Here is a 27,215-nt window from a genome sequence, read left to right as displayed (position 1 = left end):
AAAAATTAAAATTCTTGAAAAAGACCGATTTCGTAGAGTTGCTCAGCAGAGCAATTTTTAGCTCAAATCAGGATTTTTTTTGGTACGTTTGTACCCGACCCTCTCCGATTTCAATGAAACTTTTTAGACATGTTATCCTAGCCCTATATAAGCCATTTTGTGTATATGGAGCCAGTTGCACTCGATAATGACATTTGAGAAGGGCGTAAGCGTTTTCAATATTTTTTGTGTGACTCACCACACATAACCTTAAGACGCCTAGAAATGAGCAAAAACTTGCAACAGAGACCACAAAAGACCCTGGGATCGTTAAGGTGGATTGCTTTGCTTTTTTTGTGATTCCCTATGCTTCCCTATGTTTATAACAAACTGAATGGTTCAGTTATGAACCAAAGAACATGTTTATGCCAACGGGAAGGAGAGGGGGACCAACCTGTGCCCTAGGTCAAGGTCATCTAATATGTAATACTTTCCGTTTCAAAGCAGTCAGCTGATATCTTTTGTCCAAACAAAACTTCCATTCAATTTCATGTAAACATTGCACCATAGAAAAACAAACCGCACATCCAAGCACCAGCCTGACTGTCTGCTGGTCTGCTCTTCCCTCCATTCAGCCAACAACGGTCCTTTACAAATTTCCAACCTTTTCAAAACAGTTCAAAAACCTATTCAAACCACACACACCGCGTGTCCGATCCCAACGACGTCACGGCGCAACGGTTCTTTTGTAGTCTGCCTACCCTATTACTTTCAAAAAAAGCACGCGCCGGTCGCGCAAATCATCGCCTCCGAAAACATCGCACACACTGTTTGACAGCTGATGCGATGCGAAGAGGTCAACGAATCGGCCGGAAATTCTACAACAAAACCAACACAGACAAATCGTTATGCACTCACAGACACACAATAGAATCAGCTGTGTTGGGGCGCCAACCTAACGGGACTCGTCCCACTCGTGCCATCTCTTTCGTTCTCTCGCGCATAAGCATGCTCTCTCACTCTCCCCTGTTTGTGATCGTCCTTGTATTGGTTCGATCGCGTCAAATCGGTCAAATCCTGCCCAAACAACGGCAGATTCCTTTCTTCTGTCAGAAAGGAACAAAGCCACGTTGTTTCAAAAGGCTTTCTTCTGTTCGATCGGCGGTAAACAATCGCGGCGGGTGCGAAAACAATCGGTATTGTTTTAATTTCGATACAAAGTGATTGTTTGTGTGATTAAGTGCGAAACAATGAGCTCGGCCGAAGACGAGTCGAGTCGGGATGGTCTCCAGCAGCAGATCGTCGTGGAAGAGATCGATCAGACGGAAGAGTTGCTGCTGGTCGCCGCCGGGGACAACACCAGCGGACTCGGTCATGATAGCACGGGTTGTTCTGGGGAAGATGGGGTTGTGATTGAGGCTGTGGAAGGGGAGGGCGAGCAGCAGCAGCAGGAGGAGGAAGTGACCTCTGTGATTATCGATGACCACTGGCCTAGCGGACAGATTCTGGTCGAGGGCGTCGATGAGTATGGGTAAGGATTGAAAAGGGGAAGCCATTTTGAGGTGATGCTACCGGTGTGTTGGTATTGCGAGTTTGGGTCATGTGGGGAGAATGGGGTCAGTTGAATTACGGGTTAGGGTTGAGATATTCTGGATTTAAAATTCAGTCGTAATTGACTATCGGAAGTCATTGATTCAATCAATTTTCTTTAGAAAATTGTATTCTTTCTTAGTGGACCTACCTCAGCAATTCTCTACGAAATCGATACTTTTTTTTAATTTTATTTTTGTATTTTTTAATCCGGCTGAAACTTTTTCGGTGCCTTCGGTATGTCCAAAGAAGTCATTTTGGATCATTAGTTTTAGTTTAGTAGAATTTTTCATAGAAATTTGGCAACTGTCCATACAAAAATGATTTATAAAATTTCAAAAATCTGTATCTTTTAAATAAATTTTTTGATCGATTTCGCGTCATCGGCAAAGTTGTTAGTATGGATAGTACTTGATTTGCAAAAAAAAAAACACTATTTTTATTTTTTTATTTTTTGATGTGTTTTAGGGGACATCAAATGCCAACTTTTCTGAAATTTGCAGAATGTGCAAAAAAAATCAAAAAATCGAAATATTGATCGCAAAAAAATTGCAACTTCATTTTTCAATGTAAAATCAAATTTGCAATCAAAAAGTACTTGAGTGAAATTTTGGTAAAGTGCACCGTTTTCTAGTTATAGTCATTTTTAGGTAACTTTTTTTTTTGAAAAATAGTCCCAGTCATTATTTTTTTCAAAATTAGTGCCGATGTTTGCCCACCCTGGAAAAAAATATTTTTGAAAAGCTGAGAAAATTCTCTATATTTTGCTTTTTTGAACTTTGTTGATACGACCCTTACATATTGGCCATGCAAAGATTTATAAAAGGGACCATCCACAAACCACGTGGACATTTTTTTGGAAATCTCAGCTGTAGAAGTCGTCTCCCTGGGTCTTGCCTCGGTGGAGTCGCTGGTAGACAGTTAGACTAATAATCCAAAGGTCGTTAGTTCGAATCCTGGGGTGGATGGAAGCTTAGGTATAACAAGAGGTTTGCAAAAATCAAGCCTTCGGACACCTAGTGTCGAGTAGGAATCTCGCAATCGAGAACGCCAAGGCAATGCTGTAGAGCGAATAATTAGATTTTTTTTACAGCACGACTTATTTAGCTATTCTCAATGCATAAACCATTGAAATTGAGTTCGCTCTTGCCTAACGACATCTTATTCTCTAACTTAATGGAATTCTTTTGTAAATGCAATCATAAAATTGTAAATTTCTATCACTATCACTCATATCTCGTTAGAATTACCATTCGCTAGCTCACCTTTCGAACCAAACCCCGTTCCCTCTTTCCTCTCGCAGGGGCACGATCCACTTCTTCGCCGACACGCTGAGCGTCGCCAGCAACAGCGGCGGTTCCCAGTCTCCACCACCGTCGGGATCGGCGGCGACCAACACGACGACCACGACGACGACGGTAACCGTGATGGGTCTGCCCGACGGCGAGGAATCCGACGAGGAGGTCAAAAAGGCCGTCGATCAGTACTACAACCAGCTCGAACTGCCGGCCAACTCTTCCGGCGAGGACGAAGATCCGGCCGCCGATCCGGACAATGCCTTCCTCAACAGCTACATGATCCAGTACAAGATGGAATCGATGCGGTGAGTTATTGTTTGTTTGTTTTGCTTTTTTGTTGTGTTTGCATGCTAACAACGGCTTTTTTAAAAGGCATTGCGATCCGTGTGAAAAGGTTGTAACAGTAGCGATTGAACAGCCCCACGACCTACCTCACTGCACTGTTGTTGTTGTCTCGAAGTTCAAACGCCGTATTGTTCGTGTCATTTCACACTGTTTAGCAGGTTACAATGATGAAAAGAGTATAATATAAACTAAGTTTAGCCTGTTTTGCTCGCTCGCTCTCGGTTCAGTTCAGCCCTGCTATTGTTGTTCGGTGTCCGATCGTTTCACGTTGACCTGTGCTGCAACCGTTTGTTCTGGGCAAATTGAGTGATCTCTGCAAGTGGATCAACTCAAGTGTAATTACTTTCTTGTAAGGCACTCCACTTGGCGACTTTTTTACTACTTGAATACTTTTGCACAAAATCAAGCCAATTCTACGATTTCAGCTTCATCAGCTGAAATTAGCAAATCAATTACGACGGATCACGTGTTTTGGTTGGTGGCACGCAGTCTAACCTAGCATCCGCGGAGTCTAATGTAAGCTTTCTAACTGGCCATACTTGGGCTTTAATTGACTCTCTACTGCTGCCTATAGTTGGATTATTATTGTACAGGGAGGTAACTCTGACAAGGTTTTATGGGATGGGAACAACACATACGTCTGGCAGCTGAGCTGTTCATTACTAAGTTTCATTTGAAAACAATTTGAAAACGCTTATTTTTGTTGTAGAGTGTTGATAAGCCAACATTACATGGCAGTTGGAACTACTAGATTTTCTTTTTTTTTTGTACTGAATTTAGTTTTTTTTTTGCACTAAGGCCATTTAAGTTCCGTTATCATTCTAGTTCAACGATTCATCTCTGCTGTTAACTTTACATAGTAGGTCTGGCTGTTTTGACGATTGGTTATAAAAGACAAGAAGAATGCAAGGCGTGATCTAACCTAAGACATCTTTCAGGATTCCTTCTGAAAAAGGAGAATGCGCTATGGTTAGACTATGTTAGATTAGATTAGAAAATGATGCAGAAAAGAACTATGTTGGAAATAATAAAAGGTGCAGGTGGTTATGTTCTACATGACCAATATGACAAAAAACTTTGTACAAAACTCCTGAAAAAATATTCTTGTCTTATTTATTTTTTAAATTATTGCCTATTTATTTGATCCTTAGAGCAATTCCAGCTCAAATCAGGAATTTTTCTGATAATTTGTACCCGACCCTCTCCGACTTCAATGAAACTTTGTAGACATGTTATCCTACGCTTAGGAAAGCCATTTTTGTGAATATGGAGCCAGTTTCGATAATGACATTTGTGAAGGGCGCAAGTGTTTTGAATATTTTTGTGTTTCGTAATTTAAATATTGCTGTATCTCGAAGCCGTTGCATCGTACCAAAAAGTGGTCAAAGACAAACTTGTAGGAAATTTGACGGGTTTTCCGAAAAAAATACACTGAAAGAAAAAAACACGCTACTTTTATGAGTTTTATGGATTTTTAAGTTTAAAAGTGTAATTTGAAGGTGAGCCCAAAATTTTTTTCGTTCAGATTTTTTTTTCTTGAAAATAGCCTAAGATGTTACAAAAAAGATTCACGAAAAATGCAGCATGGAGCAACTCTTCCAAAAAAATAAAAAATCATTTACTGAAAATTTGTTTTTTTTTTCAAAAGCAGTCTAAACGTCAAAATTTTTAAAACCCGAATACGGGAATCGATTCTACAGAAAATTTTACATAAAAGTCTCCATGTTGACCACTGTCCTAAGTCCAATCCTTGTGATGTTACAGCGGCTTTAAAAATAAATATGTTGGAAAAAATGGTTTTTGACAATTTCTATATGACAGACTTGGTTTTTCAGTCTGGTAAATATTTTTTCCGGAAAGCTTGTCCAATTTGCCATAAGATTGTCTTTGATCACATGTCAATTGGGAATATGGGCTTACAGATATATTGTCGCTCTGGCACTAAACCGAATCGAGCGATTTTCACTCTCGCCGCACTGTTTCTCTCCGCCTTTTTCTGTCAAGCTTAATTTGGTATTACTTGATCAGTTTGTAAGCCAACTTTGTTGTGATTCCTCCATATTGTTTTGATTGACGAAAATTTTTTTTTATTTTTATATGTCGGTGGATGAATCAACTTTTTTTTGTTTATTTAATAAAAAACAAAATAAAATATACACTATTTTTACCTGCAGAAATGATCAACATCATCATCCAAAACCTCCAACGGCATCACGCAAGCGCTGATGCTATCAAGCTTGACAGAAAAAGGCGGAGAGAAAAAGTGCGGCGAGAGGGGAAATCGCTCGTTTCGATTTGGTGCCAGAACAACAAAATAATTTTTCAGTGACGTTTATCCTCGCGTTCAACACAACTTGTTACACTCAGAATTAGAGTTGATAAGTTTGTGAAGCGTAGTGTCAGATAAGTCGCCGCGAAAATTCGATTTATTTCCGAAACCACAATAAGCCGTACACATTTTTCATAACTGAAAACAGAATATTTTTTTCAGTGTAGTTCACTGGATGATAGTAACCTGGATAGTAAATTAGCTTAAATCATCAAAAAAGCAAGTTATTTTGAAAAGTGGTCAGAGACAATCTTATGGGAAATTGGACGAGCTTTTCGTTAAAAATATTTACGGGACTGAATAATCATGTCTGGCATATAGAAAACTTCAAAAACCATCAAAAAACCTATTTTTTCAACAGTTTTGCCTTCCTCACCTTACTGAGGAAAGGCTATAAAATCACTCGAAAAACGAAATTCGTGATTTTACATCCCAGACCCACCTTCATGAATACATATCGACTCAGAATCAAATTCTGAGCAAATGTCTGTGTGTGTGGTGGGATGTTGATCAAAAAAATCTACACAGGATTTTGGCCGTTTTGGTCTCATTCGATCCGTCTTGGAGGCCCATAAGTCGCTATTGAAAATTATAAAGTTTAGTTAAGTACTTCAAAAGTTATGGTAGAAAAACAATTTTAACAAAAGTCCGGAAGATTGTAAAAAGGGTGGTTTTTGTAAGAATCTCCGTCAAAAAACCTTTTCAACGAGTCCAAAAGATTGAAGATCTGACAACCCTATCAAATGTTATAAGCACTTAAGTGTTATTTGAGAACTTTTTAGAGGCCGGATCTCATATATTTCGATGAAAACGTTGTCCGGATCCATCTAGGTAATCATAGGTAATCAAAAGACCTTTCCAACGAGTTCAATAGATTGCAGGTCTGACAACCCTATCAAAAGTTATACGCACTTAAGTGACATTAATGCACGTTTTAGAGGCCGGATCTCAGATATTTTGATGAAAACTTTGTCCGGACATATCATGCGACCTGTCGTTGGACAAGTAATCAAAAGACCTTTGCAACGAGTTCAAAAGATTGAAGATCTGACAACCTTATCAAAAGTTATAAGCACATAAGTGCCCTGATATAATGCAGATCTGGGTAGTCAGATGATAAGAATAATGAATCAAGTTGATGGAACACTGAAAGGTCCGCCCTTTTGCATCAATTTTGGATAGCATTCCTCTCCTAATGTGAGGAAGGCACCAAACACCTAAGGGTGGATAAAGTAACGTTTTATTTTTAAAGCTGCTGTATCTTCACAAAGATTGGACATAGGACAATGGTCAATATGGAGACTTTTATGTAAAATTGTCAGCTTTAGTGAATAATATTTGTATTTTTTATGAGAGACATACCATCCGGCACTCTTCGTGAGTCTTTCTGTAACATATTAGGCTATTTCCTAAAAAATGAAATTTATCTTTTAAAAGGGTGCATAGAAACGAAGGAAGTTGTCGTCTTCTTATTCGAACATTGTCTAATTTACGGACCCAATCCTGCAATAACGGGATTGCAAAATTAGTTAAACTTTGTTGTAAATTACTTTGTGGACAGTACTTTAGGGGATGAATAAAAAAATATTTCGATAGTACCCGAAGATACTAAAATGTCTGTAGCAAAAATCTGGGTGCCAAAGTTCAGGTTGATGTGCACCGTGAGCAACTCTCTACGAAATCGACCGATTTCGACCATTTTTTGTATTTTTTTATTTGACTTAAACTTTGTGGGGGCCTTCCCTATGACCAAATAAGCTATCTTGCGTCATTGGTTCACCCATACAAGTCTCCATACAATTTTGGCTGCTGTCCATACAAAAATGGTATGTAAATATTCAAACAGCTGTAAATTTTGAGAGATTTTTCTGATCAATTTGGTGTCTTCGGCAAAGTTGTAGGTATTGTTGAGGACTTTTGAGAAAAAAAAATAGGTACACGTATTTTTTTTGCAGATTTTTAAATCAACTTTTTTTCACTGAAACTCAATTTCCCAAAATACATATTTTTTATTTATCGAGATTTTTTGATATGTTTTAGGGTACAAAAATCCGCAACTTTTGAGCCATAGAGAAATATGGTTAAAAAATCTGCCGCCGAGTTATAATTTTTTGAAAATAACAGTGATTTTTGGAAAAAATCGAAGTTTCATTTAAAAACAAGTTTGACAATATTTTTAATGCAAAATTGAATTTGCAATCGAAAAGTACTTTACAGATTGTTTGATAAAGGGCTCCGTTTTCATGATATAGCCACCGAAAGTTTGATTTTAGCGAAATATTTGCAGTTTTTCAATTTTTAAAAATAGTGACCATGAGTGACCGCTTCTAAAAATATTTTTTTAAAAGTTCAGAAAATTTGCTATAAAATTGTCTAAGAGACATTGAAGATTGGACCTCGGGTTGCTGAGATAGAGCCGCTTTAAGAAAAAGAAACACGAAAATAGAAGTTTTCTTAATCTCACCAAAACAACCCAAAATTTTCTAAAATCAAACTTTCAGTGGCTATATCTTGAAAACGGAGCCCTTTATCAAAAAATCTGTAAAATACTTTTCGATTGCAAATTCAATTTTGCATAAAAAAATAATGTCAAACTTGTTTTTACATGAAACTTCGATTTTTTCCAAAAATCACTGTTATTTTCAAAAAATTATAACCCGGCGGCAGATCTTTTGACCATGTTTCTCTATGGCTCAAAAGTTGCGGATTTTTGTCCCCTAAAACATATCAAAAAATCTCGAAAAATAAAAAATATATATTTTGGGAAATTGAGTTTCAGTGAAAAAAAAAGTTGATTAAAAGATCTGCACATTTTTTTCCGTGTACCTATTTTTTTCTCAAAAGTCCTCAACAATACCTACAACTTTGCCGAAGACACCAAATTGATCAGAAAATTCACTCAAAAGTTACAGCTGTTTGAATATTTACATACCATTTTTGTATGGATAGTAGTCAAAATTGTATGGAGACTTGTATGGATGAACCAATCACACAAAATAGCATATTTGGTCATAGGGAAGGCCCCCACAAAGTTTGAGCCAAATCAAAAAATACAAATAAAATCCATTTCCGGTTTTGGTAGAGAATTGCTCACCGTTAAGCTTAAAAATTGAATAAACTCATAGAAGTGGCGTGTATTTTTATTTCAGTGTATTTTTTTTCAGAAAGCCCGTCCAATTTCTTACAAGTTTGTCTTTCACGCCTTCGAGTTACATCAATATTTAAATTACAAAATACAAAAAACATTTAACATATTTACGCCCTTCTCTAGTTTTATCGCAAAAACTTAACTCGTAGCCATATGTGTGGGACAAACTTTAATTGCGTTTTTCTCAGTTTGCTGTTTTTGCAATGGGAAATTTATGCGATCAGGGGCAGTGTAGCTCACTCAATTCATGAAAGATCTTGATGAAACTAGGCTCATTATTTAGGTGTTTTTTTTTCAAAGTGAGCTGAAGATTGCTCCTGTTTTTCGTAATAGGAAGAACAAAAAATTCATATCCTAAAATGTCAAAATCGTTACCAGTTATGAACACGATGTAGTTTTTTATAATTTCATTTCAAACTCACTCTACCCAACAATTGTGATGAGTTGTTTCTTTTGCTCACGCACTTCTGCATCTTTTGCCATCGACGTGTGTACTTGTGGCCGCTATCATTATGATTGCTTCTAATTGCAGCAGCCCTGGCCTGCACAAATGTGGCGTGGTAAATGGTAAAAATGGTGAATAATAGCCCAGCCAGCAGTCGGCCCGACACTGACCACTGTGATTTCATTTGCTCGCTATGTTTCGGTTTGAGGAATCGGCCACGATCTGTCCGAGTGATCGAATCCGGGGATCAGACCCAGAGAGGGCTGGTGGTGATGGTGGCTGCGTGTGAATTTGCTCTTTTTTTGTGAGTGTGTGGAAGCTGCTTGATCGATGGGCTTCCAAAATTGTTACGGTTGTAATTGAACACTCTCACTGTGAGAGATGATTCTTTTTTTTTATCTCATTATAACAAATTATCTGATCTATCACCTATCGCGCAAAAGTTGGTGGCCCCACGCTGGGCCAAGTGGGGTAAATTACTCTCTTGCCCGCTGTACTTGACTTGGCTGCGCTCGGTTGGAGCATTTTGTTTTTGCTCAGCTTCACCATTACACAGACATCTATTGCGTCAATGGGTGCCCGGTTGGGGGGTCCAAACGTGAATTGTGAAAGATGTGTTTTTTGTTGTTGGTTGGGTGGCTTGCTGTGAATTAGTGTGCTATGCTATTTCTCGTAATTTGATAATGCGATTGTGATCGAACTGGAACGCTAAGTTGAGAGTTCACGGTAAGACCGATAAAAAAAAGTTGGGTGACACTTAATTGCACGCTGTTTAGATTAATGTCTGGAACAAGATTAAAATAATTCAAATATTGGTTCTCATCCAAGAACTCGAGAAATTCGAAAAAGGTCCTTTACCTTTCAAAATTTTTCGACGTTGGCTTATTAGTCCTGCCATACCACAAACCGTTATAAATCTAACCTGAAAGTGCTCCGATCAGCAACTTCTGCTGCCACTACGGTCCATCAAGCTGTCGTCTCCGATCGCGCAAACTGGACTTTCTCACAAATTCACCACGAAATTGCATGTTAGATAATACCTCCCCGAAAATCGATTTATCAGTGAGCTCGCTGAATGGGCCCCACGTCATTTTAAAAAGGCAATCTTCACGCGTCTAATCATAAATAATTGAACTTGTTTATTCCTGCTCATTGGACCCACCGATCGGTGGCTAGGTTCGGGGAGGATTTGTTTATGCAAAAGTAAACAACAAAAAATCATCACCACCCCGCAAAGTCGCGCCAATAACTGTTTAAACAGTGGCGGCGGCGGCGGTGGTGGTGGACCGTTAAATTCCAATCTGGACGTGGACGGTAAACGACTTTTTTTTCGCTGGGCACCTTAAGATTTTTTTTGAAGGCGTCGTTGAACTGGGATCGTGGCAGTCGAGTTTATTTTGAGGCTCTTGGAGTACAAGGATGGAAAATCGGGTCTTCTTCGGGTGAGGCAGAAAGAAATTAAGCAATCAGTAGAAAGCTTAGGATCTGTGAAAATCACACCGCGTAGCTTCCCAGGTAGACCGTTGCTGCGTTGGATCATTTGTTTTTTGATTAATGAACGCGCAAATGAGTTTATTTCGGAACGCTTCTTCACCGAGGTTGCGCCGGTGAAAACAACATAATTTTGGGTCGAATATCGTAACACGCTTTACTGGGTTCTAAAAAAACGGATGTGAGGTGGGCTGTAACCAGAAATATAATTTTGAGACGAGATTTGTCTGATCAAGCTTTCCGTCGGACAAGGAAGTAAATGTTGGCCCCGGACTAACCTAAATAGGTTAGGTCGTTAGCTCAGTCCAGGTGTAGGAGTCGTCTCCCTGGGTCCTGCCTCGGTGGAGTCGCTGGTAGGCAGTTGGACTAACAATCCAAAGGTCGTCAGTTCGAATCCTGGGGTGGATGGAAGCTAAGGTGTAAAAAGAGGTTTGCAATAGGGGGATGGCGTCGCTATTTTTAGACCACGTTTTCCACTTTTTCTCATCGAAACCGACTACTTTATCGACTTAATTTTGCTGGGCGAGATAGGACGACGTCTATTTTTAGACGATGACTCAGCACTTTTCCACTCTTGCACCTCAAAAAACCAGGTGGCAGCACGATGTAACGCCACGTCCCTATTGCCTCAACAATCAAGCCTTCGAACACCTACTTTCGAGTAGGAATCTCGTAAGCGAGAACGCCAAGGCAATGCTGTAGAGCGAATAATTTGAATTGATTTTAAACTTCAACGATAAAAAGAGACCCATAAACCTTAACCGATTTGGCTCAAAATTGGCACAGGTACTATTTTTTGTCTAAGAAATCGAATCAGAGGGTATCCCTGATGGCAATTTTTATATTGTCACAATACTGCGCAGTTATTTTTGTCATTTTTCGTCGGTCAGTTTTTTTTTTGCTACGCAACCTTCCGGCAACCAAGTTCAATCAAATGTTAGGATAATGTTCAGACCGATCAGGTTGATAAAATTATTGTTATTGTTCACATTTATTCGAGGTCAAACAACATTTTTGCCTTGGCCGCCATCTTGAATGTCTTGAGTCTCTTTGAAAATACCGTTTTGGGTTCATTCCCATAAGGCTCTATTCAAAATTAGCAAGTTTAGTTGAGTACTTCAAGAGTTACTCTTGATTACAATCTGGAAGATTGTAAAAAGGGAGGTTTTTGATTTTGTTTTTCATTTTAGAAAGATATTGAAAACACATTTCCAAAGAGGCCAAAACATTGAAGATCTGAGAAATGTTTCAAAAATTATAAGTACTTAAGTGTTATTTATCCGCTTTCTCGAGGTTGGATCTCAGATATTTTGATGAAAATAATGTCCGGGTCCATCGTGCGACAGTTCGATTGTTGAAAGACCTTCCAAATGAACCTAAAACTTTGAAGATCTGACTTTGAACTTTGAAGATCTGAAAGCTATGAGCACGTATGTGTTGCTTATACATTTTTACGGGCTTGTGTCAAGACAAATATACATTTGATTTGATTTGTCAGCTTTTGAATTCTGTTTGATAATATTTAGAGTTTTTATGATTAGGTCCTATAAACTCTAGATACCGTAATCTGGGGTGAATCGGGACTACAGTCTGAATAGGGACAGCAGTTTTTAGAGCACTTAAAGCTTTTAAATTTGGAAATGGATGTACACATTTTGTTGGCCTGAGTCTGCTCTAACCGAAACTAATAAAAAAATCAAAATATTGTGCTACAACATGGTTAAAACTGCTGTCCCAATTCGCCCCATGTGTCCCGATTGACCCCAGTTTACGGTATATTCAAAATTTGCAGGATTAAGTATCGTTTTTTTATATATGGCTCATTCCAGGTCAACTTAGTACACTTTTTTTACACAAACTTGGAGGGAACGTTCATCTATTGATAGTTAACAGAAATCCCAAGTTTGGTGCTGATTGGACCATCCTTCTTTTTTGACGATTTTCTAAAAAACCTTTTTTTTTCTTTTAATCATAACTTTGCAACTATTTGAGCAAAAGACTTTCTACAGGTTGCATTTTATAGAAAATTATCAAAGGAATTCGATAAAAAAGAATTTTAACCCTTAAATGCCCACTTATATTAAATTTAAACGTTTTAAGTATTAAAATTCAGTTTTCACCAATTCCTTTTATTTTTATTTGTTTTATTTTATCACCATCGTGTTCCCGGACAATTTTACATAATAATCAATGTAGACCTCAAACTAAAATGAACTATTGGCGAGATACAGCGATTTTACTGAAAAAAGTTTGATTTTGCGCTGCACTCTGTCCTATGAATTCACATCCGAAATAAGTTTCTCACATATAAAAACCGAACTATGCGGGATTCATCCCTTTTTGTTGAAATGTACACCTTCTACTTCTGAGTGTTGCTTAAAATCAAACTTTTTTCAGTAAAATCGCTGTATCTTGCCAATAGTTCATTTTAGTTTGAGGTCTACATTGATTATTATGTAAAATTGACCGGGGAACACGATGATGATACAATAAAACAAATAAAAATATAAGGAATTGGTCAAAACTGAATGTTAATACTTAAAACGTTAAAATATAATATTAGTGGGCATTTAAGGGTTGAAATTTTATTTTTATCGAATTCCTTGGATAATTTTCTATAAAATGCAACCTGTAGAAAGTATTTTGCTCAAATAGTTGCAAAGTTATGATTAGAAGAAAAAAAAAGTTTTTTAGAAAATCGTCAAAAAAGAGGGCGGTGCCAAAAATAGAGGGATGGTCCAATCAGCACAAAACTTGGGATTTCTTTTAACTATCAATAGATGAACGTTCCCTCCAAGTTTGGTCCAAATCGGTGAAAGTCGAGTGTACTCAGTTGACCTGGAATGACCCATATGTGAGATCCGGTTTCGAAAAAGTACCTAAATATCACTTAAGGGGTCATAACTTTTGACCGTGTTGCCAGTTCCTTAAACATTTGGATTTGTTAGGAAGGTCTTTCGGTTACCTAACCATCGATATATAAAATTATGGCATTTGAAATGATTTGTATCACTTATATAACATCCAGATATATGCAAAAACACATTTTTATACATAACTTTTGAACGACTAATCGAAACTTGATAAATATCAATAGGTATGTATGTATCAATAATATGAAATTTTAACTAAAATCGGTTCAACCAGTGCTGAGAAATCTGAGTGACATTTCGAGCCAAACATTTCATTAGGGCACAAAACCAAAAAGTAAACATTCGGGATTATTCCACTATTCCACTCCATAGTACACTCCCTACATGCCCTCCAAGAATCAGATTGATAGCAAACAATTTCCTATTGAAAAAATCAAAAAAACAAAAGGGCACATAACAATGTTCACTCCAAACCAGAAAAAAAGTTCAATTGTGCCCTTTTCTTTTTCGTTAGTTTTTCGTGGTTAAGGAACTTTCTATGTTATAAAGTGAACTTTTCATACATTCTTAACACTAATTCACTTCAAAACAAAGTTTGGTTAACGTTTCACCAAGGGTTTCTGCAGAAAAAAAACTTCGTCGAAATCGAGGTCGAAATACAATATTGAATACGGCCCGCGGCTGCTGTTCAGTACACTTTTGAAGAATTTTAATGTTTCACATACCTTATCTGCTCCATTCGATCATAAAACTTCACCAATTATCAAAATTTCCACTGAATTCCTCATTATTTCTAACTAAACAAAAGGGCCCATAAACATCATTCAAAACAACAATCCGGTGACAGCGCTTTAGTGCCCTTTTAGTTCTCTTCGAAATTGCATTTAGAAAGGGCCCATTATGAACAGCAGTTGGAAAGCTAAAAGGGCCTAATAACGAGATTTTTTAAAATTATGAGTTTTATTGCGAAAATCAACATAAATTAAGAAGCAGTAAAGCAGAGTTGAGGATAATGGTGTGTTTTATCGAATCATCAGTAAAAATACCATCAGTCATGCTTATTTTTTAAATAGGAATTGAAACAAGTTGTCCATTTTTTGCAAGCGATTTTCTCGAATCGCGGTTTTTGCTTTTGTGCCCTAATGAAATGTTTGGCTCGATTTTTGGTCAGCTCAGATCCTGAAAGAACACGGAGGTGGATCTTCGAGCTTTCTGTAAAATGTTTATTTTAAGATCAGGACGTTAGCCTTTCCTCAGGTATGAAGACAAAATGGTAACCATGTAAAGTAATACTAGATTATTTATGTTTTTTACAATTTTAATTAGCTTGATTCACGTTTTCTTCGCATTTCGGGTGTTTTCGAATATGTATTGTATATGTATTAATATGCACAAGAAAAGGGCTTGGGCCGCAATCTAACCCTAAGACTTTCTAGTATGCTTTCATCAGAATTTCCCCCTCGAGAGAAATGTGACAATTTTTGGGGGTAAGGGAAAGCAAAATAAATCCAACGTCTTCAAAAATGTATACAAATTTCCAGTTTATTTAATGTATGTAATTATGTAATTGAGCAACTCTCTACGAAATCGGCCGATTTCGACCATTTTTATTTTTTGTATTTTTTTATTTGACTCAAACTTTGTGGGGGCCTTCCCTATGACCAAATAAGCTATTTTGTGTCATTGGTTCACTCATACAAGTCTCCATACAATTTTGGCAGCTGTCCATACAAAAATGGTATGTAAATATTCAAACAGCTGTAACTTTTGAGTGAATTTTCTGATCAATTTGGTGTCTTCGGCAAAGTTGTAGGTAATGTTGAGGACTTTTGAGAAAAAAAATAGGTACACGGATAAAAAAATTTGCAGATTTTTTTATCAACTTTTTTTCACTAATACTCAATTTCCCAAAATATGTATTTTTTGATTTTCGAGATTTTTTGATAAAAACAAAAATCCGCAAAAAAAATGGGTGTAATTTTCAATATTTGGCCCTTTTAAAATGTTAGTCTTGATTTAAAAAATTTCAAAATATTTTATTCGAAAAGAACGGAAAATTTCACGAATGTTTCATGTATTAACATTGAAAATCGGACCATTAATTGCTGAGATATCGTCATAAGAAAATGGTGGGCTGTTTGGGTGAGACTTAGAAAACTTCAATTTTCGTGTTTCTTTTTCTTTAAGCCGCTGCATCTCAGCAACCAGAGGTCCAATTTTCAATGTCTCTTAGACAATTTTATAGCAAATTTTCTGAACTTTTAAAAAAAAAATATTTTTAGAAATGGTCACTCATGGTCACTATTTTTAAAAATTGAAAAACTGCAAATATTTCGCTAAAATCAAACTTCTGGTGGCTATATCTTGAAAACGGAGCCCTTTATCAAAAAATCTGTAAAGTACTTTTCGATTGCAAATTCACTTTTGCATTAAAAAATAATGTCAAATTTGTTTTTGCATGAAACTTAGATTTTTTCCAAAAATCACTATTTTTTCAAAAATTCATAACTCGGCGGCAGATTTTTTGACCATGTTTCTCTATGGCCCAAAAGTTGCGGATTTTGGTCCCCTAAAACATATCAAAAAATCTCGAAAATCAAAAAATACGTATTTTGGGAAAATGAGTTTTAGTAAAAAAAAAGTTGATAAAAAAATCTGCAAATTTTTTTTCCGTGTACCTATTTTTTTCTCAAAAGTCCTCAACAATACCTACAACTTTGCCGAAGACACCAAATTGATCAGAAAAATCACTCAAAAGTTACAGCTGTTTGAATATTTACATACCATTTTTGTATGGACAGCTGCCAAAATTGTATGGAGACTTGTATGAGTGAACCAATGACACAAAATAGCATATTTGGTCATAGGGAAGGCCCCCACAAAGTTTGAGCCAAATCAAAAAATACAAATAAAATCCATTTCAAGTTTTGGTAGAGAATTGCTCAATTGGGTTTTCAGAAATTATTTTTATTTGATTTGATAGTTCGTACCTTTTTTCAAAATTGATCAGTTATAGGTTTAGTTTATTATTTAATGTTGGGAATAACTTATAAGTCAAAAATTGTTAAAGTTGTGTTTTTTATTCACACGATTTTTCTTCAAACTTCTGTAGCATTCCTCCCAGCACTCTCACACTTCTTGAAGTTATATTTCTCAAGAACCTCACCGGTGTTCTGACACCCCATCACGGAAACCCGACTCAACGTTCATTCCGTCCCGTCAACGCGGCGATGAAAAATTACCGCGTTGTGTTAATTACGCTGATTGATTAATTAGTATTTTAAATTACTTCGACATTATTATTTCGTCTCTCACACTCACTCGCCTCAATCCCAGGTGAATAAAATTAAACGTGTTAAAGTAGTTGCCGAGAGAGAGAGAGAGACAGCGAGTTAGGAGAAGCATAATTTATCATGTGTAATTTTCTTTCGTCAATTTCACGCCGCCGACCGACGACGGTGGTTGTGCCCTCGGTAGGAATCTCCGGCAATCTTTTTGGTGCCGTGGTGCCTCGGCCAATCCGCTTGGCATAGAGCCCAAGAAATTAAAGGTAAAAAACTACTTTGAGCCACGCCATTGAGGAGTCTGTATGAGGGAGGCGGAAGCTTACTTTGAGATTCCAATCCGAGAACTGTTATAAAATACTGTTTCTATCACCTTCTTGAAAATAATTTTTAAGTTATTTAAAAATCACAAGGTTTGATTTGGTATAAAATTCCACTTCCTTGCTTCCAGCTCCCCACTGGGCACGTATGGCTTGCTGTGGCGTTGCTCAGAGTGGTCCCCACACCGGGTGCGGTGGAATGGGTCTTGGGAAACGGTTCCACACGGGGGCTTCGCCGAGGCACTCCAATCAAGTGTAGGTTGGCGGGAGTGTGTGTGCGCGCGCGCGTATACACCGTTTGTTTTCTCAATTATTTACATGTCCAACGGAGTGACCGAAATTAATGATTATGACGTTTTTATTTCATTTCTACGTGCTTTTTTTTTGCGCACGACTTTTTTTTGTCCTGCCGTATGGGACTAGTGAATATTTTCCTCTGGCGCGGACGGGGACTCTGGTTGAACAAATATTGTTCCGGCAGGACTGTCCCTGAAAGCGAACTTTCGCTTAGCGCAGAGCTTATTTCGCCGGGTTCAACCCACATGTGCCACTGCGATGGGGAATCGCTTGAAGGGATATTTCATGAGTTATGAACTGGGTGGTGTGGGGTTTAGTATTAATTTGTTCGAAGTACAAAGTTTCCAAAACCCTTTTTTTATTAAATTGAGATTATTATTATTTAATTTTTTTTTTCAAATTAGGCCGTTGCAATTTTTTTTAAAGTTTATGTCCCTCGGCTCCGACCAAAGTCGAGGGGGGGGGTGCAAAAAAAAATAAAATTGAAATTACAAGCCTAGGTTTCAACATTTGGATGAAAAAATTGTTCTAAAATGCATTTTACACGTGCCCAGTTGCTTTCCAATCATTAGTTTTCAAAATATCGAGGATTTTGTTTCGCGAAAAAAAACTTTTGACTGACTGTACTTTGGTATTTCATGAAAATTAAAAAAAAATATTTTTTTTTTTTTGCAAAATGAAAAGTTAAGAAAGATATGCATTTTTAATTGAAAAAAGTTATTAATATTTTCCGTTCTTCAGCCTTACGTTGTTATTGTTGTTTATGAGAAGTTCTTTACATTTTCGTTGTTTTTTCGTGATTTTTAGATTATAATTTTTTTTATTTGATGAAACTTTGTCCATTCCCTTTATCAAAAGAAGCAATTTTGAATCATTCGTTTTTCCATACAAGTCTCCGTACAATGTTGAGGGTTGGTCATACAGGGGTGACATAGGGTCAGGGGGGGTGAGATTGTGTCATTCAAATTTCAGCATTTTTGTGTGACCTAATCACCCTTGATGACGGTATAAATGTACGAAATTTTGTATCTTGAGAAGGGATTTGCTTATCGATTTGGTGTCTTTGGCAAAGTTGTATGTACACGGTTTCTTCATATAATTTTTTATTACTAAGAGTTTTATTCCAAAAAAAAATCAATTTTGAACTTTTTTTATGTGTTTTAAGGGACTAAAAAATACAACTTCTGAGCAATAGTGCGTGATGCTGCAAAGTTTGGATTATGGTGTTATTACTAAATCAAATTTTGAATCGAAAACAGCTTTACCATTTTTTGATAAATTGTACCGTTTTCAGGTTATAGCCACTTTTAGGTATAAATGTTTGCTTTTTTTTGTTTTTTTTTTTGCATTTATTGAAAGAAAATCGACCCAGAAAAAATATTTTGCTAAAGCTGTGAAATTTTACTAAATTTTCTCTCTGAGACTTTGAAAGGAAAGTTAAATTCCCAATATATATATTTTAAATCTATGATTTTGCCTTCCTCACGTTACTGAGGAAAGGCTATAAAATCACTCGAAAAATGAACTTCTCAATTTGACCTCCTAGACCCACCTTCATGTATACCTATCGACTCAGAATAAAATTCTGAGCAAATGTCTGTGTGTGTGGTGGGATGTTGATCAAAAAATTGTCACTCGATTATCTCGACATTGGCTGAACCGATTTTGTCCGTTTTGGCGTCATTAGATCCGTCTGGGGGTCCCATAAGTCGTTATTAAAAATTATGCAGTTTAGTTTAGTACTTCAAAAGTTATGCTAAAAAAACGATTTTAACAAAAGTCCGGAAGATTGTAAAAAGGGTGGTTTTTGTAAGAAAACCCGTCATGCTATACATTTTCAGAAAGGTATTTAAAAGACCTTTCTAACGCGTCTAAGACATTGAAGATCAAACAATTCTATCAAAAGTTATAAGCACTTAAGTGTTATTTATACGCTTTTTGGAGGCCGGATCTCAGATATTTTGATGAAAACGTTGTCCGGATCTCTCATGCGACCTATTGTTGGATAGGTAATCAAAAGAGCTTTCCAACGCGTCCAAAACATTGAAGATCCGACAACCCTATTAAAAGTTATAAGCACTTAAGTGTTGTTTACGCACTTTTTCGAGGCCGGATCTCAGATATTTTGATGAAAATGCTGTCCGGATCTCTCATGCGACCTATCGTTGGATAGGTATTCAAAAACATTATGATCTGACAACCCTATCAAAAGTTATAAGCACTAAAGTGTTATTTACGCACTTTTTGCATTTTGGATAGCACCCTTAAATGTGAGGAAGGCGCCAACCACCTAAGGGTGGATTAAGTAACGTTTTTTTATTTGTTTTAGGGAACTGAAAGACATATTGTACAAAATCTGGTTTGGATATGATTTTTTGAAAAAAAAAATCAATCGAATAAGTTGTTGGAAAATATTAAAAATATGAACAAAAAAATAAATATTAAAAGCAAACTTGGATTTGCAATCGGCTTTACTTGAAAATGTTTTTTTGATAAAATATATCGTTTTCAAGTTATATCTACTTTTAAGTATTAATTGTTGATTTTTTTAGCTTTTTTGAGTTTAAAAAAACTTGAAAAAAACACATCTTTACAAAATATTTTTGAAATACTGAGAAAATTTCTTAGAATTCAACTGTTTTTTAATTTGGTCTAAGGAAACTTATATATTTCAAGACCTTTTCAAAAGTTATGCTTGATTTAGTTTTATTTTCACTGAGCAATTGGGTGATTTGCAAATTATGAAAATTTGGGCATTGTCGAAAACTTCAGTAGTTTGCAGTTTTTTACTATGCACATTAATTTGAGTGCTGGATAAAAATATAGTATTATGTCAAAGAATATATTTTAATATATGGATTTCAAAGAGACCAAATAAAATTCTTAGAGAATTTTGTTTGGGGGCCGTCCATAAACCACGTGGACACTTTTTTTGAAATCCAAACATTCCCCCCTTCCTTCGTGGACAGTTGTCCATACAATAAAAAAAATCTTGTTTGTAGGTAGTACCCCCTTAAGTGTCCACGTGGTTAATGGATGACAGGACAGGAAATGTTCATCGCTGTTATCTTAAAATTATTAATTATCATGTTCTCATTCGTTTATACCTTTCATAAAATGATTGTTTTGTTACATAGTTCATTATCTCGGGGTAATTTTTTTACTGATAAGGCCGTTGCAAATATTTTTTGAAGTTTACGAGTCAGTTGAATAGACTTCTATTTCCATTGAAATTTTGATATTTTTTTGAAAAAATATTTTTTTGCTCCCTGATTATTCGGACCAATTTTGAAGGGTGGGGCGACATAAACTTTATTTATTTCCAACGGCCTAATAAATAAACATAAAAACAAATGAAATAAAAACTAATCGTTCACTATTTGACCCCTTGGTTTTCTCACCCCACGTGCACCACATCACGTTTGACGCTGGACGAAAATTGACATTCTCGTTAATACGCCAAAGGTTATTAGCAGCAAGCACTGCATGCTAACTTTAACCGGCTCCAACTAATAAGCAAATGTCGCTTCCCATATATGAAGCTTTTTTGCACCACGACCTGGTCGAAGTAACTCGAGTGATAAATTACGCTCACTTCTTGCCAACGGGGGGAAAACTTCAAAGCTGCTGCTGACCAACTTCGCTGACTGGCGGTTGAGGTTGTCAATCTCGGCGCAGATGAAACTTGGCGTGGAGTACCTCTGGTGGGTTGGGGGGTCAGCGGAAATATGTTTATTAGGTTGTTTTTGTTTGTCCAGTGGCCGTGTTGGCTAGGTTGGTTAAGAGAGGAAGTCAGCACTGCCAGTTGGGTGGGAGGCGGTCTGATGGGTTTCTAGGCTATTGTCGGTGTTATTAATTTCAAAAGTCACTGCTAATTAGCTACTCCGCGAGTGACGAGCAGATATCGTGTGAAACAATGTGCTACATGTGTTCGCATGGGAACGAGTGGAATGTTTGAGTTTTTTTTGTGTGATGCTTTTCAGTTTGATGAGTCTAGTAGAACTTCAATTTATGAATTTAATCCAAACTTTCAAAGTATTTTGCCATGGTATTTCCAGAACAACGAAGTTATACATCACTTCAACTCAAACCAATTTAAAGTCCAGTGTGATTGCTCTTTAAACCATATAATGCCGCCATACTTTGCATTCTAGCCAAAGCCCATAAATCGTAGTCGCGCAATATGCGATCCACCCTTCATATTTCTCCACGTGAAAGCATAAATTACGCATAATCACAGCTCTCATCTCTAATGAGCATCAACCGGCCATCCCCCGACCGTGGTCCACCACTACCACCAGCCGAATCGTTGTCAGCTATGAGGCACTATAAATTTGGTTAAATTATTATGCAATTAACAGTTCGTTCTCTCTGTCTCTCCGTCTCTGGTGCATAGTTGATGGTCGACCGCATGCAAACAAATTCATAACTCATGCGAGAGGAGGGATCGTTGCGCGATGAGATCTGCATCTATAGCTACAATTTTGGAACGAATCCTTGCTTCCTAAGGGAGAAAGCTGAATTTGTTCTAAAGTTTTAATAATTTGTTAAATCAAAATTAATTCTCTTGGTTCGAATTAAAACCAAAAACTAATTGAATGTTTTTTTTATTTGCATGATTTTTTTGATATTTGTTCAATTTAAGATTGAGTTTTTCTTTTTGTTTTCAACCCATTTTTTACGCTTCGTTCTTTTTTTAATCGAAGATTTTTTTTTGAAATTTCGACCATTTACGGTCTAGGAAAGATTTTTCAAAGATGTTGTCCCTCCCCTTTATCATCAGCCATTCATTTTTTTTTCAAAAAACTTCATTATTTTACTGGAAACATAAGCCCAATCAACTGAAAACAATTTATAATGCGGTGATAACCATGTCAAACATGTTTAAAAATCTTCTTAAAATTACGACGCACAGCAGCCGCAAAAAAACATTTTTGCGGATTTTTTTACGTCAGTGCTGGTTTGAAAATATCACAACATTACAAACATTACATTTTATTTCAAGTTCCCCCCCCCCCCTCCCCACCTCTTTTTAAAATTCCCTAAAAAAATCAGAGTGCAACACATTAATTATTGATAGGGTGGCCACTCAAGTCGGGAAATTGGGAAAGTCAGGAATTCGTCAAAATTCACGTAAAATCGGGAAAAAGTCGGCAAGTCCCAATTTCCTAACTTTTGAATTATTTAGGCCATTGCAAATATTTTTTGATGTTTATGTCCCTCGACCCTGACCGAAGGGGGGACATAAACATTGAAAATATTTGCAACAGCCTTAGTAATATTTTGTACAATTTTCAAAATCATTTCACTTCATAAGTCTTTTGCAACTTTTTGTTATTTAATGTTAATTTCGCTATTTTAATCTATTTGATTATTTTGATTCGGAATCAAAATTCATGAGTCATTTGAAATATTTAACTTTTTTTTTTATTTCTTTAAACTTTTTTGTTTGTATGGGTAAATTAATATAGATTAGTTGTCAGAAAACTAAATATTGAATAAAATCCAGAAGTTTTTTGTTGAATAAAACAATGGAAAAACATTCTTGAGCAATTCCTCCTTAAATCGGGAATTTTTCTGGTACTTTTGTACCCGACCCCCTCCGATTTCAATGAAACTTTGTAGACATGTTATCCTAGGTCTATATGTGTGTATATGGAGCCAATTGTACTCAAAAATGTCATTTGAGAAGGTACGCCCTTATTTAAATATTTTTGTATTTTGTAATTTAAATTTTTTTGTATCTCGAAGCCGTTGCATCGTAACAAAAAGTGGTCAAAGACAAACTTGTAGGAAATTGGACGGGCTTTCTGGAAAAAATACACTGAAAGAAAAATACACGCCACTTTTATGAGATTTTTCAATTTTTAGGTTTAAAAGTTAAATTTGAAGGTGATGTCACGATTTTTTTTTCGTTCAAAATTTTTGTGTAAATAGCCTAAAATGTGACAAAAAGACTCACGAAAAATGCAGGATGGTATATCTCTCCTAAAAAAGTACAAAAATCATTTACTAAAACTGTTTTTTTGAAAAGTGGTCTAAACGTCAAAATTTTCAAAACCCGACAGTGAGAATCGATTTTCCAGACAATTTTACATAAAACTCTCCATATTGACCATTGTCCTATGTCCAATCCTTGTAAAGATACAGCGGTTTTAAAAATAAAAATGTTGAAAAAATAGGTTTTTTGTGGTTTTTGGCAATTTCTGTATGACAGACTTGATTTTTTAGTGTCGTAAATATTCTTACCGGAAAGCTCGTCCAGTTTCCCATAAGTTTGTCTTTGACAGCATTTCAATTGGATTTATGGACCTAAAGATATAAGCTTAATTACATTACTCATAACTGAAAATAGTATATTTTTTTCAGTGTGGTAGAAACCTGGATAGTAAATAAGATTCCGTAAATATTAAAACGAGTCAAATTAAAAAGCTATGGAGACTTTTATGTAAAATTGTCTGGAAAATCGATTCTCACTATCGGTTTTTGAAAATTTTGACGTTTAGACCACTTTTCAAAAAAACAGTTTTAGTAAATGATTTGTGTATTTTTTAGGAGAGATATACCATCCTGCATTTTTCGTGAGTCTTTTTGTCTCAATTTAGGCTATTTACAAATTTTTGAACGAAAAAAAAATCGTGACATCACCTTCAAATTTAACTTTTAAACTTAAAATCTGAAAAATCTCTTAAAAGTGGCGTGTATTTTTCTTTCAGTGTTTTTTTTTTCAAAAAGCCCGTCCAATTTCCTACAAGTTTGTCTTGGACCACTTTTTGATACGATGCAACGGCTTCGAGATACAGAAATTTTTAAATTACAAAATACAAAAATATTCAAATAAGGGCGTACCTTCTCAAATTTCATTTTTGAGTACAAATGGCTTATATAGGCCTAGGATAACATGTCTACAAAGTTTCATTGAAATCGGAGGGGGTCGGGTACAAAAGTACCAGAAAAATTCTCGATTTGAGGTGGAATTGTTCTCTTACGTTTTAAAATTATGAAAAAAAAACATTGAAACTGTTAACTATGTTTAGAAAAAATGTCTCTTCAAAAATTTTGCTTAAAATTAGTGGTAGAAAAAGAAGTGTGTGTGTGTGTGTGTGTGTGTGTGTGTGCAACCAACCAAACGGGACCACGCGGCCGCTTCTTAAAAATTGAGTTGTTTCCATGTATTTTCAGATCTACACTCTATACATGCAAATAACTCGCATAGGCATTTGGAAGGTGTTAGCTCTGCCGAGCTTCGGTGACCCATTTCTACGCTGGCTAGCCGAGCGCGAGGTACTTCAGCTTAATCGACAAGCCCCGCCCTGAAGAACGTTTGCACCAATCGGATTCAAACGTTATTTAGAACTTCCGAACCCTTGTCAAATGGACAAGGACCCAGCACGTATATAGTTGATAGTAACAGTATTCCTAATTCCAGTCATTGCTCACCAAGTCGCAATGGCCTAGTGGTTAGCATTTTTGCTTACCAATCCAAAGGACGAGGGATCGAACCCCGACTCAAGCGACTTTGATTTTTCGTTCATGTTCAGAGTTTTCAAGATTTATATTTCCTATGCTTTCTCGGTGGGAGCAGATGGGAATCGAACCCAGGACCATTCGCTTACAAAGCGAACACCGTAACCAGTCAGCCACGGCCGCTCCCTATTAGTGGTAGAAAAAGAAGTCTTATCAAACTGATTTTTTTTTTTCATAAATTGATTTAGAAAAAAAAAAAACAAAATATACAAAATTGAAAAGGGAACTTAGTAGAACATTTGTTCAAACCAATTCCAAGATATTTTGAATTATAAAATAAAAAAAAATATTTTAAGTTCATATATTTTTAACGTTTTCGAGGGTAAATTAAGTATCAAAAACTCTACACCCAAAACTGGGCAGCGCTAATCTGAGAAAATAATGGCCTTGAGACGAGAGAATTTTGGTACCATTTACAGACACAGAGAACACAGCTCGAGATGGGTGAAAGAATTATTCTCTCGAGGTTCATTTGCAAAAAAAGTTCATCCATCAAAACAAAAAATCAAAAGTGCTGTCTACGGGAATCGAACCATAGACATTTGACATTCTAACCCAATGACTTAACTGTCTCGGCCACCACAGTTTGGTGACCAAGGAGTGGTCAGTTGCCGATGTATGACACTTGTTGGAGATTTATTGTCTCAATTAACGAATGAACTCATTTTTATGGTGGTGTGAGTTGGTAGAATTATTCTCTCGATTTTGGCGCTAAGCCCTCAATAAATTTTGAGGGAACGATTCTCTTGACTCGGATTTTTGGGTGTATGTTTGGCAATTTTAAAATTAATCGCTGAGTAAAATATGATTATTTAGTTTTGAATTCCAGCTTTTGATTATTTCTTAAAGATGTTTTGTTTTCTCTCTGAATCAAAACAATGAATCCATTTTGAAGAATTTTTTTTAAATTAATTCTCAAGTTGATTATTTTTTACTAAAATTGTCAATTGCTTTTATTTTTTATTTACTGCAGAATTTTGTTCAATGATTTTACTGACCTTTTTTTATAAATAATGTTCAGTTTGAAACATTCTTCTGATAAGCTATGGCGTTTATTTATGGTTTTAAAAAAGTCGTGTTGGAATATGGGTTTTGAGTAGTCACCCTAAATAGTATTGTTATAAATTAAAACATTTATTTAAAAAAGTTCACAATTCATTATTAACAATTTGAAACACATTGTTAACTTTTTTATGCATTTTTAATCAAACAGGGCTTTTTAAAAAAAATAATTTTTAAAAAATATATCATAAATTCATTGATTTTTTTTCCAAATTTTCGATGGTAGTATAACTGTAACAATGTATAAAGCATTTTATGACACTAGGGTAAATAAACCTATCCTTGTCAATTACTTATCTTCTTTCTTCTATGGAGAATTTGTTGCTCGATTAAAGCTCCAAGATAACTGTTTAGGCCATAAACTTACCAGCAACAGCTCCACGTCGAGTAAGCACAAAAATGCATGCTATTTAGTGGTCAATAAGATCAAATTTAATGTTTGTGGCACTATTTATATTTTGTGGCGCTATTTTCATCGCTTTGATTACACACGATAATATAAATTGCGTAAGTCAGACCATAATAGACTTGGGAAATATTTTTGTAAAATGCTTGTAAATGGAATAGAAATAGTGTTTGGTTAAAGTGAAATTAAATAGAAATGTTCACTAAAAGTTGCTCTACTGGTTGGTGCACTTGGTTTTAGTAAATTTCAAGGAACACTCCAGATTATCCATGCATCATTCAGACACGACCGTTAAGTAGGATGGGAATGGGTATAATTCCTCTATTCATATTTTTCCGTGCGAAATATTTTTATACTGTCTTCACTCGATTATCTGGAGTTCCCACAATTTGAAGTTCGATTCTTTTAATATCGAAGGTCTTCTAATTAATTTCGGAAAAAAATCATTAAACAAAGTATTTTAGTAATTTTATCTGCTTGTTTAGCAAAAACAGATCAAGTTCAGTGACCCCAAATAAGTCAAATAAGAGTTGTTGATTTCCGGTTACATTACCATATGAATATTCTCATATCGAGATATATTTCTTCTCAGCCATATTGATCGACATCTTGGATTACATATTCCTAGATCACATGGGAGCATGCTCGATGTTCGAAAGTGAATTTCTGGCGAAGACTTTGTAAATCGAGTCTAAAGCGTACTTTCATGAAAATTGTCGAAGCACTTTCAAAACTTAGAATTTCGTCACACTAACATCCCGCTCAACTGCGCATTTCGAACCAGAAAGGGTTATCTCGATAAGCCATCCAGCTAGCTATTT

The 27,215-nt window shown here is 36.0% G+C and overlaps 1 protein-coding gene across 1 annotated transcript in view; it reads left to right on the top strand.

The window, feature by feature from the left end:
* The first annotated feature begins 1,046 nt into the window (after positions 1-1,046).
* The window catches only part of LOC120416076 (uncharacterized), a 54,766-nt gene continuing 28,597 nt past the window's right edge, over positions 1,047-27,215 (top strand). Inside the window, exons 1-2 of the mRNA XM_039577746.2 lie at positions 1,047-1,510; positions 2,873-3,172. Of these exons, the coding sequence (XP_039433680.1) occupies positions 1,230-1,510; positions 2,873-3,172 (581 nt within the window). The 5' untranslated portion in view covers positions 1,047-1,229. The remainder of the gene's footprint in view (positions 1,511-2,872; positions 3,173-27,215) is intronic.

Source organism: Culex pipiens, chromosome 2 (assembly GCF_016801865.2).
Source record: "Culex pipiens pallens isolate TS chromosome 2, TS_CPP_V2, whole genome shotgun sequence".
NCBI classification, from domain to species: Eukaryota; Metazoa; Arthropoda; class Insecta; order Diptera; family Culicidae; genus Culex; species Culex pipiens.
This window is presented reverse-complemented; position numbering and strand designations above follow the sequence as displayed.